This window comes from Staurois parvus, unplaced genomic scaffold (assembly GCF_062004578.1).
Source record: "Staurois parvus isolate SC_StPar_1 unplaced genomic scaffold, SC_StPar_1.0 ptg000384l, whole genome shotgun sequence".
NCBI lineage: Eukaryota > Metazoa > Chordata > Amphibia > Anura > Ranidae > Staurois > Staurois parvus.
The window spans coordinates 1,057,591-1,074,824 of NW_028318180.1; the positions used below are offsets into that span (position 1 = coordinate 1,057,591).

A 17,234-nucleotide genomic window follows, 5' to 3' on the forward strand; every position below is an offset into this window, starting at 1 on the left:
ATTTTTTATTTATTTATTTGTAGTACACATATATATTATTTTTTGATATTATACATAATTTATTATATATTTTATTAATATATATATTACATTTTTTGTTTTTTCACAAATCATGGTGTAATATTGGTTTATTTATTTTTCATTATCACGCATATACCATCATATCATGTATTTTTTAGGAGTGTAATAATATTCACATTTAGGTATTCTCTACACAAGTGTTTATTATATTTAGATTTTTTTTAATCATTGTATACACATGTGTTTTTTATATTTTTGTGTATCAGATCATTTGATTACACATTGTCAATTTTGGGTGTATTAAGGAATAAGGAGTATAGAAGAGATACCTATTATTAGGAGCGCAACACATTATGAAAAAAAAAAAAAGTTATATACCACATGCCCCATGTAGATGTGGGTGAGTCTGCTGTGGACTTGTGCAAACGGCACCTGGCCGCATTGAACCAACCTAAAGAGGAAAGCAAGCCAACCTTCAGTGCAAGGAGAGAGCTGCAGGATGTCCGTACCGGGGAGAGGGGTGTTGTTGCCCCTGGCAACGCTGCTGCAGTTAAACCAGTAGCTGTTGTGAAAAATGTGAATGTGTCACGGCTTGAGAGTTGGTCCAGCAGAGAGAAGCCTATGCTATGTGCAAGGAGAGGGGCTGACCAGAGGCCAGGACCAAGAGTGAAGGCCCGTAGCAACACAGAGGAGGCCAGTCGGGCTGTCTGTGTACGGGGGGCTATGTTGTACAAGGATCATGGCAAGTGGCATCAAGAGGAGCCAATACAGCGTGTTGGAAAGAGCCAGCAAAGTTCTGCTTGGAGAGTGCAATCTCCCATGGCGACCGGAGAAAAAGTAGTGCCTGGAAGGAGGAGCTGCATTGAAGATGTAGCTCAGTATCCCAACAAAGATAAGAGTGGAAATGTACCATGCCTGGAATGTGGTCAGTGGGGGCATGGGATCTTTTCCTGTCCCAGACTCTGGAATACCGCTGATACTATGCAAATGTCTACAACTGCAAGTCCAGAGTCTTGTTTGAAAATGTTGGCAGCCGCCTCTGGCAACAGGGAGGAAGTTCCTGTTGGGCCTGCAGGGGGTGCCAGAGAGTCCATGGAGCCTATGATGGCGTCTGTTTCTTCACTTTGGGGCAAAGGAAAAGTTGCCAAGAAAAGTGCAGTTGAGGATGCGTTTATGAGACAACGCACTCAAATGAAGATGGTGACACCTACTACTGTGGTGGGTAAGACTGTGTGTGATAAAACCATGGCTGGGAGTGTCATGTTGAGAAGGACTGGTTATGAGACTGTCCATTCTGATGTAGGAGTGACCCCAGTTAGTTGGGTCACTGAATGTGCTTTTGAGAATGACTTTTCCCTGTGCAGTGCCTTGTACAGTGGGGAGTTAGGGGCTGAAGTAAAGCCTGTGCTTGGTTCTCAAAAAGAAAGTGATGTCAATAATGTGTGCCAGTTACAGGTTGGTAGTAGGCTAGTACAGCCCACAAGAGCTACAAATGCTGATGACGTTGTTGTGAAATGTACTGCTGTTGGGAAAACCCTGAGCTCTTGCAGTGCAAAAGCTGTAATTACAGATGGGTCATTTCCCATAGCAACTGGTGGTAAGACAGCACAGGTGTCCTTAGACATCTCCAGGGGTCTCCGTGTATTGGAGCCGGAGGTTGCCCTGGACAACTGCGATGTCACTCTGGTGGAGCAGAGTGGAACTGCACCTTGTCATAGGAGTGTGTTGCTGCAGTCTAATAATACTGAAAGTGTTCAGGTGAACAGCGGGTTAATGCAGCCTGGAAAAAATGCAAATGTGTGGGTAGTTCAGGAAGCACCACCAGAGCAAAGTGGTGGATGTGAGGTATTGCGACCTGCAGTGGGAGAACAGGTGTTACCCAAGTCTGATGTGATCCAGAGTGATTTGTGCAATGGATCTACAACTAAACCCGTCTATTCTTATGTGTCTCCCTGGGCGGATGGATCGGTGCTGAGGAGCACTGGTGAATTGAGCACATATACAATGGATTGGGATAGTTGGAGTAAAAGGCTACTCTCGTTGATAGATGAGGTTTTTATGCAAAAAAATAAGGTGGACACTGTTTCTGCTGTCCCAGCAGGAGGATCTATAGAACAGCCTATAGATAAGGGCGTGTATACAGCAGAGACTTTGTCTGTGACCCACAAAAGTGGTGTTGGCATGGAGTGTCAAAATGATGTTGTCACTGGGAATGATCAGGGGCAGCTTGTGGATGCTGAGTCTGAGTTGTTGAGAGTGAGCCCAGCACATGGCAGCGCTCTGGTGGAGCACCAGGCTGTGGTTATCTCCAGCTCGGAGGAGGTCCCTTTAAAAATTTCAACTTTTCAAGTCTCAGCAGGTGAGTCTCTCAGCGTTCCCAGTGTCCTAAATATGGTCGGGAAGGTCTTAGGTTTAGAGTCAAGTGGTTGGGTTGTAACCAAAGTATTAAAGGAGATGCTTGAACTTTGGAATGTACAACCAATGTATATTGGGGTGTCTCCTCCACAGTCAGATGGTCTGGTACTGCGGAGTACCACTAGGTGGAGCACCGAATGGCTGGCTGTACATATCAAACGGGAACAAGAAAGTGGTTTATTTCTGAATTTGTTGATGGTGTTAAAAGTTGTATCAGGGTATGCCACTGGATTACCTGTAAATGTGATAGATGAGAAATGTTTTGGAGAAATGAAAAATGAGTCAAAGCTTTCACCTCCTAACAGCCAGGTGGGAAGCATTTCTGCTGCTATGGTCCAGGATGATGCTGGTCAGTTGTCCGTGAAGGGTGTGTTTACTGCACCATTGGACAAACCACATGAGTTGGAAGGGCCGAGTATGGACCAGAGAACAGCAGAGATCCTGACCAGGGCTCAAATGGATGTGCATAAAGAAATCGGGGTCATTGGGCCAAAAAGAGGTTTATGTAGCAGGTCTGATAAGACACGTGAAATACAGGGAGAAATGTTTTGTGAAAACTGGCAAAATGGATCAGAAGAGCGCTCATCTGTACAGGATTTGGATACAGATCCAAGTGGTGTAGGAAAAGTTAAAATGGTTGGACAGCCGCCTGCAGAGTACATGACACCAGGTGAAGTGGCCTTTTGTGAGGTTCACGTGGGTGATGGCTGCCCTATGGTGTGTGTGCCCTCTTCAGACACTGTCCTATCAAATGCTGGAAAATGTATTGAAAGGTGTAATATTGACTGGAATATAACCATTCATGGTAAACTGAATGCTGTGATAATGAGTCATGCAGGTTTGATAGCTAAAGGTACAAGAAATCAGGGGTATGGTCCCGGTACAAATACAGTAGAAATAGTTCCCCTACAGCCTTGGGACAGTAATACTGAGAGAGGTATTAGGAAACCTTGGAACCTGAAGCAAAGGGGCAGAAAGGTCAATAGAAAGGCCAGGGGGACCCCGTTAAGATCTCAGGAGAGAAAGTGGTTATGGAAATGCACCCGGAAAAAGAATAGGGAAGGTCTGAGTAGAGCCCATAGCAGAGTGACAATGGGGCTTGGGGAGAGACACCAAAGGAGTCATTGGGTAGAGTTCCCCTTTAGGAAAGGTATGGTCAGACCAGATTGGACCCCTGTAAGTGAGAGCTGGCACAGAGGTGCCAGAAGCTGTAAGTCATGTGTTCTGCCCCCTACGGGATCAAAACAAAGGGGGGGATATGTGACAGTGTGGCAATCTGTCACCCTGGATTCTCAACAAGGCAGGTTGAGGGGCTCCAGGGTAAAGGTTTGATATGGAGGAAAGTGGCTTTTCACGTTCCTCCTTTGTTTGTAAGGTCCTTTTTGGGAGCTGGAGCCTGGAGATTTCAAAGCGATTTGGGAGGGATGAAATCTCCAATCCTGGGACCAGGTTTTGGGAATGGCCAGGAGACTGATGGCACAGGTGTGTGCAAGCCTCTTCATAGAGTCAGGACCAGGGTTCTGGGCTCCACCCCGGCAGATAGGAGGGCTCCACAACGGCAGGCAGGAGGTCACTGCCTTGGAGTCAGGTGGGCTCCACCTAGGAGAGGTGGAAGCCAGACTAGCTATGTGCTAGTGGCCATAATTTGGGAAGAGTCTGCAGGAGACAGACAGTGAACTGTGTACAAGCCAGGAGGCTGAATCTTTTGTTGGTATTGCTTGATGTTGGATTCCCCTGCGTGGGAAGCATTTGTTATTTGAACTTTCATTTAAATAAAAGTGGGCTAAAAAGGCCCTTAAAAGAAAGCGAGTAGCTGTGTGCGGTTAAAAGCTCTACCACGTTGAAGCGAGTTCCCACAATATATATATATATATTAAATCTCCTAAAGCTCTGGAAGGATTGTGAGGAGGAAGTTGACCTGGCTGAAGTTAGTTCTATGTCTCCGGAAATCCAGTACTGACTGGAAATCCCATCTTCCCCAAGTGCAGGAGGTCTTAGACTCTCTAAAAAAGAAAGGATGTACTGTGAACCCAGAAAAATGAGCTATTGCTATGGAAGAGACCAAGTACCTAAGGTATATTGTAGATCGAGGGTTGGTGAAACCACAGATGAACAAAGTAGAAGCTATCCAGGCCTGGCCCCACCCAGTCACAAAGTAACAGGTGCAAGCCTTTTTGGGCATCGTGGGGTACTACCGCAGGTTTGTTCCCAATTCACTATTGTTGCCCTTCTCACAGATCTGACAAATGGTAAAAAGTGAGTTATGGTGAAATGGAATGACAAGGCTGAGAAGGTTTTCCAGGAGATTACAACAGCCTTGTGTCAGTATCTAGTGCTGGCCACTCTGGACCTCGAGAGAATTTATTGTTCATACCGATGTCTCCAGTGAAGGCTTTTTTTTTTTTTTTTTTTATAAATTTAAATATTTATTAATTTTTCAATTTAAATACATATCGACTTCTCATTATATATATAAAAATACAGTACCATATCCAACATTCTAATTTATTTTCTCTTTCTAAAGTTATTTCTCAATCCCTCCCACCACCTCCCCCCACCCAATTCCCATCTCCTTCCCTATCTTTTCTCTGCCGCTTCTTATAATAGCAAGTAGATTATAGTTCTCTTTATTCATTCCTATACATCATGTATAATCTGGCTTTTTCCCATTTTTCCCATTTCCCATAATAGACCTCCATCCTATCCTCTTGAATATGGGAGAGTCTCTCCATCTTTCTTATCTGCTCCACTCTTTCTATCCAGTCCTCCTCTCTCGGCGCCTCCACTTTCCGCCAGAACTTGGGTATAAGGCCCTTTGCAGCGTTTAGATAGTACCATAACCCTGATTTTTTATATTTATTCACTGTTATATCTGTATTGTGCAAGAGACATACTTCTGGGTCCAACCCTATATCTATTTCAGTTATCTTTCCTATCAAATGTGTAATTGACTTCCAAAAAACCTGGATTTTTGGGCAACTCCACCATATATGGTATACCGTACCTATTTCTCCACATCCCCTCCAACACAACGGTGAATTCTCTCCACACATCCTATTTTCTACATTTGGTGTGATGTGCCATCTTGTCAAACACTTATAGTTCATTTCTACTTCTCTCATAGAAACATTTTCGTGAGTTAATCTATATATTCTACTCTGTTTTTCCTCATCTATCACAACACCCATGTCGATTTCCCATTTTACTATATATGTTGGCTTTGTGTTTGTGTCCAGTTCAGTGAGTATCCTATACATTTTAGCAATCCCGTGCTTCCCCTCACCTCGTGTCCCCAATACCTTTTCAAGCAAGTTCCAATTATTTCTTGTCCTTAAGGGTTTTGGGAGACTTCCTACAAAATATCTCAGTTGATGATACCGCCACTCGTCTAATTTAGTGAAAATCTCACCCTTTTTTTTTTCTAATTCCTTAAATGAACCTAATTTACCCTCCACCAAAATATCTCTTAATTAAACCTCATCTTTTTTAAACCACCTGCCCCCTATTTCTTCTCTACCTGGGGGAAAAAACTCTGTGTTACTCAGTGGCATCAATATTGAGTTAAAAGCCCATTTCATATTTTTGTGTACGTTATCCCAAATCCTTAAAACATTCAAAGTGTATGTATTTACATTATCATTTAAACCCCTGTACTGTGTTGGCACCCATATCACCCTACCCAAATTTGTTCCACTGAGTTTATTTTCAATTCTCACCCAACTTTTCTTATAATTGTACACCCAATCTATAGTTCTTGCCAGTATTACTGCTTTATAATATCTTTGGGTCTGGGAGCCCTAATCCACCTCTCTCTTTCTTCCTACTCAACATCTCATATGATACTCTTGGTTTTTTATTCCGCCATACGTATCTTAATATCAATTTCTTAATTACTTTGAAAAAGTTTCTGGGAGTTTGATTGGTATCATATGATATCTATATAGGACCTTTGGTACTATTACCATTTTTACCAGATTTATACGCCCTATCCATGTCGGGCTTCCTCCTTCCAATATTTTTAATTCCTCTCTAATCTCGTTTATCAATGAGATATAGTTTAATTTGTACAGATGCTTATATGATGCTGTAAGTTTTACTCCTAAGTATGTTATATCTCTGTCCTTCCATTTAAAGGGAAATTCCTTTTGTATCTTCTCTTTTTCAGTTCTTAAAATATTTATATTTAAAATCTCCGTTTTTGTTGGGTTGATCTTTAAATTTGACAATTCTCCATACTCCTTTCATAGCTTTATTAAGTTTGGAAGTGTTATCCTGGGGTTTCCCACATAGAACAACAAGTCGTCCGCAAAAGCAGCAACTTTATGTTCCGTGTCATCTATCTGGATTCCCTTTACATCTCTATTTAGTCTTATCGTTGACAGCAATGGTTCTAGTGATATGACATACAGCAATGGGGACAATGGGCATCCCTGTCTTGTTCCATTTGACATCTCAATGGGTGTTGACCTCTCCCCATTTACCACAATAACCACAGAGGGGTATCTATACAACTTCCCTATCCACTCTCTCATTCTAGGCCCAATTCCCATAACTTCTAAAGTATCCATCATGAATCTCCAGTCTACTCTATCAAATGCTTTCTCTGCATCGATCGAGAGTAGCACTACCGGTTTTTTTCCCTTTTTACTTTTCTGGACAAGCATCAGGGATCTTAGCCCATTGTCTTTGCCCTCCCTCCCTGGGACAAAGCCCACCTGATCCTCATGTATCCATCCAGGCATTAATTCCTTCAGTCTATTTGCTAGGACCTTTGCGTATAACTTTGTATCAATATTCAATAATGAAATAGGTCTATAGCTCGAACACTGAGAAGCATCTTTTCCTTCTTTTTGAATAAGCACCACATGAGCTTGTAACGATTCTCTTCTTATTTCCATCTCTCCACCTAAAGCATTCATATAGTTTCTAAGTTTTGGTACTAATATTTCACTATATTTTTTATAATATCTCACCGTATAACCATCTGGTCCTGGACTTTTCCCCGATACTGTATTTTTTAAAGCTATTTTTATTTCTTCCTGTGTGATTTCTGCATCTAGGGAGTTCAAGTGTTCTTCCTTTAATTTTAATAACCCAGCCATCTCCAGATATTTCTTTCTTTTTTGATCCTTCTCACTTTCTAAATTTTTTAATCCTTCCGGGGGGCTAATATTATATAATTTCCTATAATATTCCCTGAATACTTTGATGATTTCTCTATTTGAGTGGACCAAGTCACCCTTAGCATTTTTATTTTTTCTATATAATTCCTATTTTTCATTTTCCTCAGGGCTGTCATCAGATATTTTCCAGGTCTTTCCCCCATCTATATCTCTCACTTAGGACCCTGTTACATACTCTTCTCCTCTCCTCCTCCATTACATCTTCTAACTCTTCTTTCTTTTTTCTTATCCTCAGCTCTATTTCTTTTGTTATTCTGTTCTTTTGTATTTGCTCTAATTTACTTATTTCTTCTAGTAGCCCACTCATTTTTTCTCTTCTTTCTTTTTTCTTTTTTGCCCCAATCACTATCAATACTCCTCTTATGTATGCTTTTTGAGATTCCCACTCTGGCCCTTGATACCTCCCCTGTCTCGTTTTCCTTGAAGAAACGTTTGATCTCCTCACCTATTTTCTGAGCAATATCCTTTTCTAATAAGAGTGTCTCATTCAATTTCCATCCGAGCCCTCCTATTGTTCTCCTACCCCATTCCATTTTCATAGTAACTGGGGCATGGTCTGATAAGGATATCGTCTCTATTTTTACTTGAATCAAATATTCAATTAATTGATGTTCTATAAGTATATGATCTAAACTTGAGTACCTCTTATGCATGTTTGAAAAAAAGGTGTAGTCCCTATCTTGCATATGTGTGATTCTCCAGGCATCTATCAGTTGACATGTGTGTAATTCTTTTTTCAATAGTTTCAGGGCCCTACATCCCTCCCTCTGTGTGTGGGACGTAGCATCTCTTTGTGGGTCCATACAAAAATTAAAATCTCCCGCGAGGATCAGGCGTCCCTTTTTAATATCCATCAGCTTCCTCAATACTTTTTTCAGATACTCCTCCGGTCTTATATTAGGACAATAGATATTAGCCAATGTACATTCGGTCTCCTGTAGCTTGCCCTTTAAAAATAAAAATCTTCCCTCTGGGTCTGTTTTCCTATCTTCCAACTCAAACCTGATATTCTTTGCCAGCCCAATTGCTACACCTTTTGCTCTTTTAACCGGTGAATCTGCATAATACCATGTTGGATGGTATCTAGATTTTAACTTAACCGTTGATTCTATCTCAAAATGTGTCTCCTGCAAAAATATCACTGAAGCTGCCCTATAGTGTAGTTCTTTAAATAACCTAAATCTTTTCCCCGGACAGTTCAGCCCATTTACATTATATGTTATAAACTGTATCTCTTCCATCTTACTTGGGTCTCCCCTTTTTTCCTCCATCTGTATATTTTCTCTCTTCCTCTTTCTTGCTTTTATATCTTCTTTTATCCTGCAGAGAATTATCCTCCCCCCCCTCCCCCCTCCCTCCCATTTTCCCAACCCTCCCCCCTTCTCCCCCCCCCCTCTTTTTAGGCCTACTATTTGCCTACCAATCATTTGTGGTGATACAGTCCACTTTTGATTTAATCTATAGGGCAAAAACTCCACCCATGGACAGCTTTTCCCCTTCCCCTACCTCCCCTTTAACCCCTAAGTCCTACCAAAATATCTCAATAACAGTGGTTTGAGGATGGTAGGGATAAGGCAGAGAAAGACAGGAGGTAGAGAGAGAGAGAAAAAAAAAAAAATAAGCTATTTCTCTCCCTCTCCTCCCCCCCCCCTCCCCCCGCCTCTTCCCTCCAACAAATTGCCAGTCCTCTTTTCTTTTCGTTCTAATTTCCCAATGTTCTTCTTCCCAACCAGGAATCTCCATTCTTTGTAGTTTAAGTCTATCGCAAAAATTTTTCAAATCTTCTGGGAACCTGAGATATGCTGTAATTCCATTTCTCCATCCTATTAGGCACTCAGGGGTCCCCCATCTATATTGCACATTCTGTTCTTTCAATCTTTCCAATAGAGGTCTAAGGGTTCTCCTTCTCCATAGAGTCTCTGGTGACAAATCCGCATAAATCTGTATGTCCTTTCCTTCATACATAATTACTGATTTTCCCTTAATCCTCTTCCAAATTTTATCTTTATCTAGAAACTCACAAAATTTAACAAGTATATCTCTTGGCCTTTCCTTTCCCGAATTTCCTTGGAGTTTTCCTTGTCTAAAAATTCCTTCTATTTTAGTCTTTTCCATATCAGTACTGTCCATTATGGAGTTTAATATTTTACAGACCACTTCTTGCAAGTTTTCTCCTTTTGAATTCTCTGGGACCCCTCGTATCCTAATATTTCTCCTCCTTTCCTATTTTCCTGTTTTTCTTGTGTCTCAGCCTTATAGAGCAGTTTTTCTTGGGCTTTCCCCATATTAGTTATTTCTTTTTCCAATTCAGAGATAATTTGGGACTGATTTTTAACTTTTTCCTCCATTTCTTCCACTCTTACCAAAAGGTGTCCCAGATCATTTCGAATATTTACAATTTCTTGTTTTATTGTTTTCTCCAGTTCTTTGAACATTTCTGCCATTTCTTTTTTATTTGGTATTTGTAGCTCTGTCTCCATCTCTATATTACCTGATATTTATTGGCTACTAATGTCAAGGCCTAGTGATAGTCTAGGGCTACTTTCCAGGCTTAGGTCTGCTTCACCTTTTCCACTTTTACCCTGAGACCTTTCTGGGGTTATATTTCCCTGGGAGGTATATTTTTTGATAGTACCGGTCTGAGTCCCTTTAAGCCCACCTCCTTTTGCGTTTTTATTTTTCATTCTTCTATGGCTTTTATTCTTCTTTATAGGCTCAGGGGTTAAGGAGAGATAGCTCTTAATATACACGTCACACCTTATCCACTCACTTGGTTTTCAAACTTTTCTTTCATTTTTCCTCTTCTCCTTTCCACTCCTTTACATTCCCCAATCAAGGGAGTCCCCTCTTTTCTCTCATACACTGCTTCTCCTAACAGCTCACAACAGAGTACAATATTTATCAAGATTCGGCCAGAGTCACTCACCCTCCTTGTGTCTCTCTTCCTCTCGGGACCCGGCTGGCAGCTCTCTTCATCTGTCTTTCAGCTGGGCAGTGTGTTCATTTAGGGGGCTCCCTAGGGTATCCTCCGCCTTTTTCTCTCCAATCCCCAGTGCCTCTCCTCCTTCACAAGCAGGGCTCCGAGCAGTGGGCCAGCCAGCAGGGCCCCAGACAGTGGACCAATAAGTATGGCTCCTAATAGTTGACCAACAGCCAGGGTCTCAGCTAATGAGCCGGCAGATAGAGCTCCGGGTAGGGACCGACTATCAGGGCTCCGAGCACTGGGTTTGACATGCAGGGCTCCAAGCAGTGAGCTAGCAAGCAGGGCACCAGACAATCAGCCGGCAAACAGAGGTCCAAGTATTGGACCGGCAACAGGGCTCCAGTTAGTGAGCCCGTAAGCAGGGCAGCTCCTCTTTCTCCGCACCAGAAACCGGCCGGCTTCCTGGTTTCCCAGCGATGCTTAGCGGCTGACTACGTGACCACACCGCTCCTCCTTGTCTCCCAGCAGCCAGACACACCTTCACCTCAAGCACCGCAGCCGAACCCCGTCTCTCGGATCAGTTCTCCCGCAAAGCTCCTTCGTCTATCCAAGGGGGACCACCGTGCTGCAGCTTCCACATTACAGGTAGGGGTTTGGGGAGGTCGGGTGGAGGAGCTTGTCCGAGAGCTCCTACATCGGGCTCTCCTCAGCCGCCATGGTTAGGCTCCGCCCAGGCAACCTCCCCGTCTCCAGTGAAGGCTTAGGAGCCATTCTGTCCCAAGAGGTCAATGGGGAGGAACACCCCATAGTTTTTCTTAGTAGAAAATTGACAGCTGCTGGGAGAAATTATGCTGTGGTGGAGAAGGAGTGCCTGGCCATTAAGTGGGCTCTGGACTCATTACGCTATTTTCTCCTTGGTAGGAAGTTTCAGACCATGTCCCATTGACCTGGATGAGACAGAATAAATGCACGGATACCAGAGTTACCAGGTGGTTTTTGGCACTGCAAGAGTCCCAATTTGTAGTTGAACACAGACCAGGAAAGCAACACTCTCTAGGGTACACTGTAGAGTGTCCCACATTGCCTCAGACACCTCCATGTTGAAGCAGAGAGGGGGATATGTACAGGACACTAGGAATTTGTCCTGGATGGCAGATACATTTCCCCGATATTTGGGTTATGGTCTCTCTAAGGGGGACAATTGTAGAGACATTGCAGTACTCATCGGGATTATAAAATTTGTATCAGGGTCCTGACTACCAGGACTTTGGTCCCAAAGGAGTTAAGTCCTAGGTGAGGGAGGCTTAAAAGGCAAATGAAAGTTCAAAAATATATACGTCAAAAAAATTTGATGTGATTCCAAAAAATATAAAAATGCAAATTATGAAACAAAAGAGATTTTCTTGAGGATCCACCATCTCCGGCACCTCAAAAAATACTGCCGCTTACCAGACATATATGACCCCACAATTAAGTGACGGTCAAGAAAAGCATGTATGGATACCCAAATGGGATGACAAACTCTGTTAATGCTGACTTTGTAGTGGTATTATAACAAAGTGGAAGCAACTGGGAACACCAGCAACTCAGCCACCAAGTGGTAGGCCATGTAAAATTACAGAGTGAGATCAATGCATGCTGAAGCACACAGTGCGCAGAAGACACCAACTGTCTGCAGAGTCAATAGCTAAACACCTCCAAACTTCATGTGACCTTTAGATTAGCACAGCAATGCATAGAGAGCTTCATGGAATGGGTTTCCATGGCCAAGCAGCTGCATCGAAGCCTTACATCACCAAGTGCAATGCAAAGTGTCAGATGCAGTGGTGTAATGCGCGACGCCACTGGACTCTAGAGCAGTGGAGACGTGTTCTCTGGAGTGACCAGTCACGCTTCTCTGTCTGGCAATCTGATGGACATGTCTGGGTTTAGTGGTTGCCAAGAGAACAGTACTTGTCTGACTGCATTGTGCCAAGTGTAAAGTTTGGTGGAGGGCGGATTATGGTGAGGGGATGTTTTTCAGGGGTTGGGATTGGCCCCTTAGTTCCAGTGAAGGGAACTCTTAAGGCATCAACATACCAAGATATTTTGGACAATTTCAGCCTTCCTAGAAGATTTGAAGTTGTTATAGCTGCAAAGGGTAGGCCAACTCAATATTGAACCCTACAGATTAATACTGGGAAGCCATCTATTGCCTTTGCATCTTAAGGAGAGACGGTTGGGGATGCTAAAAACGCAACTCAAGAACATGTTATCAATGTCCTCCCCAACTCCAGATCTAAAGGAGCCCTAAATCTGGTCTGCACTGCAGGCTATAAACTGCAGCACTAATTTGTGTATTCTGACAGCGGGGACGTTTCCCCGCTGTCAGAAAACAATGACACAGCAGGGAGGATTTCCCCATCCACAGCAAATCAAATCAGGTCAGTTTTTTTCATTCAACCCAAACTGACCAATGCATGGACAGTCTTAGACAGAGAGAGGTTTTGTGCAAAAGATGGGGTCACCAATACTATTGTTTTGTTTATACTTCAGTGCTAAAATGCTGTCATTGCTGTGTAGAATAAGGGTCAATTCACACCAGAGCATGGTGCAAGAAAGGTGCGCTCCTTGTGCATTTCCCACACTGCATTCAAAAAGCACTGCCTTTTGTGATCTGCTTCCGGTGCCAATACATTGTTAATGGCACCCCAAATGCAGATCGCAAATGCTGTGCCTTTGCAAGCACCATATCACATTGTGCCTCAATACCATGTGATTTGGTGTGATGCATATTCAAAAGTAGTGCATGCACTATATTTTGTGGGTTGTGGTGCGACTCACAGCCCATTCAAATTAATGGGCTGCAAATTACACTGCAGGGGAAAGCAGACCACATTCCTGTGCGATTATAATGTGAACCAGCCCTAAATGATAGTGTTACATTGGTATGAATTTATTATTCTTATTACATTTCATAGCTGCGTCCAAAATGCTACTTTTCTCTCCGATTTCATACTTTGCAGAGCTTATCAATCAAGATAATAGACCAATCACATATTTGTTTCCCTCACTTATGACTGAATCAGATTCAGATACATTGGGGGTTACAGCATTTACTAAAACTGAAGAGTGCAAAATCTGGTTCAGCTTTGCATAGAAACCAATCAGCTTCCAGGTTTTATTGCCAACGCTCAATTGAACAAGCTGGAGTTAACAGCTGATTGGCTATCACGTTAGGCCCAAAGCAAAAAAAAAAATAAATAAATAAAATAAGCGAAGGGCAAGCATGACTGGGTATAGAGGGGAGGCATGGATGGAAAGTTGGTATGGTGCATGCACTGACCTTATTGGTGAAACCTGGGTCCAGGTGGGGCTTTGGCAAGGACATGAAGAGTGGGAAAAACAGATACTGCAGTCAGTGGTCATCAGACCAAACAGTGGAAGGGCAACAGTTTTTGGTTTGATTTGGCACTTGCAGTCACAGCAGCCTGGCGAGTGTTGTCTTTGGACACTGTAAAAAATGATGGTCTAATGGTTGGAGACCCATCTGTGGTATGGCGTCATTGGGTGCATTCCAGTTAATGATAGGTTAACTAGGAATTGGGCACATAGCAGTTTCTGTGGATAGTTTTGGTTTTTGTCCAAGAGTCGGTGTGTTGTGGCTGGGGGCTTAGGGTTCTGTAGATATAAATTACCCAGTGTTAGGATTAGTGCCTTCAATTACCAGCAACCTTAAAATATATATATATATAATATATATATTTCTGTTTTATAGGAATTGTTTTTGTTACCATTGTTACATGTTAATAAAAGGCTGCTATGGCCATTTTTGTATCCAAATGAAGAAAATATAGATGCTGCGCTCTATCAAGACCTATTACCTGTATATAGTATAAAAACTGTATTTGCATTAAATCTCTAATAGCTGCATGATCTCTTATGTGTAACCATACATGATTGTAATGCCAATCAATACCCAAACATGTGTTGATAATAATGAATTAGAAAAATATATATCAAAATTGGTGATATACAATAAATGTCTGTGCAAAATTATTCAAATTTGTGTCCTTCGATGATTAAATAATCCAATTAATAAATTGAAAAATATGGAAAATGAATAAAAGGTAAAAATTCAATAAATATTGTGCAAAAACACAAAACAAACTTGGTGCAGAGTTCAGCAGGGATGAAATATCTGTGTGCTCTCCTTCCAATCAGCCTGAGGTGATGCAGGTGAAGGTTGCAGATAGAGGGCTACTATGTGAGCCTGAATGGTCATATGGATCTCTCCCTCTCGGGTGTGCTCGCATACACTACCAGTGCTCGCCGTGTAAGGATGCGTGGTGATGTCACTGCCCCTCCCCAACACGTATCACCACGCATCCTTACACGGCGAGCACTGGTAGTGTATGCGAGCACACCCGAGAGGCTGGTCTTCACCGCTTTAAGCGGCTATTATACAAAGTGCAGATTGTTTTTAATCAATGTGAGTGCATATTGAGCGCATATTAAAGTGTTTATTTTTATCAACGATAAATCACTATGCACTTTTCTCTATTCACATGATCCGTATGAGGAATGCTTAAAGGGCTGGATCAAGGAAAGATCTGAGGAGGGAGAGATCCATATGACCATTCAGGCTCACATATTTGAATTTTTACCTTTTATTCATTTTCCATATTTTTCAATTTATTAATTGGATTATTTAATCATCGAAGGACACAAATTTTGAATAATTTTGCACAGACGTTTATTTATTTATTGTATATCACCAATTTTGATATATATTTTTCTAATTTACTTATTCATTATTATCAACACATGTTTGGGTATTGATTGGCATTACAATCATGTATGGTTACACACAGGAGATCATGCAGCTATTAGAGATTTAATGCAAATACAGTTTTTATACTATATACAGGTAATAGGTCTTGATAGAGCGTGGCATCTATATTTTCATAATTTGTATGCACTGATAACTCACATTTATGAGGGTGAGCAACATAGCCTGCGATCTTATTGATAGAAGCTGTTTATTGTACACCTTATTGGCTCACAAGTAAATTTTTAAAATTCAGTCATTTTTGTATCCAAACTCTTGTGTGGTTTGGTTTTTGAAGGGTATATGAATAGATTGGGTTGGAATGGCAAAGCAGGTAATCCTATCAGGAATGGGGACATCTGTTCTACCTCAGTCATGCACAACTGCTCCAGATTCTGAGTGCACCAGTTTTAGTAAATCCCATTTTGTCCTGTGTAACCATACACATATATTTCATATGAAGGACATATACCTAGTGCAGAACACAAGACACTCCAGAAGTGCAAGAATATAAAGATATTTATTCAAATACCAGCTATTATGGTTGGTATATTTTTATGGTTTATGCACAGTTTAGCCAGTCACAGTTTTAAAATCCTACTTACAAAATATATTCACATCTTCAGCTCTCAGGCCTCGTTCATGCCATATACGCAGAAAAACTGATGGAAATTGACACACAGATTTCACCTGCAGAGACCTCAGTTTACATCAGTTTCCATGCATACTTCAATCAGTTTTATACATGTTGCAGATTCTTCTGCAGAAAAAATATGCACTTGATTCTAGTATCCTGGTGTGACCAGGGCACATAGAGAACAATTGATTTTGTTGTGCCCTTGCAGAACGCATACAGAAAACTGATGTCTCTGCACCACGGTGTGAACGAGCCCTTAATCTATTCTGACAAAGGGAAGAGCACAGATTTTGTATGTTTCTAGGTAGATATGTACTACATCCAAAGTGCTTTTCATGAGCAAGGTTTAGAAGAAGAACATTATAAAATACACATTCCTCACTGAACTGGTTTATATACAGCTTTACATTACTTTTTATCAGTATTCAAGAGTTAGCATAAAACATGTAAAGAGTAGACAACATAAAAACGTATTTCAAGACAGAAATACAATCAATATCTTACCTTTCTCTAATGTTGGGGCTGCCCTACAGATTGGAGCAGATGTAAAGAACGATAGCCAAACAATCAAAAACATCTTGAAACCACACAACATCTTCTGGATGTGTTACCTCAGATAGCTACAAACTGTATAAGGCTACTCTGTTGTTTGTATATATGTAAATAGGCCTAAACAACTTCACCTTTGTTCAGTCAATAAGGTAAACAATGGTCAGAAACTTTTATCTGTAAAATCAGTTTGCTTTAGAACACATTGCAAAATACTTTAGGTAATTTCAAACACAGGTAAAGGTCATACAATATGTACCTCCATAATCTCTGTGTGTTTGATGAGTAAGCAGCTCTGTAACAAGGAAAAATAAAGTAGTTAGAGATTTTGTGGTAAACTTGTTACAGGACCCAGTCCAAGTACAGAGGGTTAGGGATGATTGGGGACTCTATTCAATCTTGTCCAGTGATGGATTCACAGACAGTTATTTTTTGTGATTCACATTCAGCACAAACAGGCCCTTTTCAGCCATGTTCACAGCAGGTTAATTTTGGTCCTGACTTCTAATGCCCAGTGTAACCTCTAATTCTGGTCAGAAGACTCACAACAGCCAAATATGGGAAAGCGGGGGGGGGGGGGGGGGGTGGATGACAATGCCTGAAGACTTTTCCACCAGCTCCTTGTCTGTACCACCATACAAACTTTCAGTTAGAGAGTTGGAGGAATTAACAATGGACTATGAGTGCATTAATCAC

The 17,234-nt window shown here is 41.6% G+C and overlaps 1 protein-coding gene across 1 annotated transcript in view; it reads right to left on the reverse strand.

Moving 5' to 3' along the window:
* The window catches only part of LOC149455903 (complement factor H-like), a 746,405-nt gene extending 729,778 nt beyond the window's left edge, over positions 1-16,627 (reverse strand). The window contains exon 1 of the mRNA XM_089685749.1: positions 16,494-16,627. Within this exon, the coding sequence (XP_089541875.1) occupies positions 16,494-16,584 (91 nt within the window). The 5' untranslated portion in view covers positions 16,585-16,627. The remainder of the gene's footprint in view (positions 1-16,493) is intronic.
* Between the last annotated feature and the right edge of the window lie 607 nt (positions 16,628-17,234).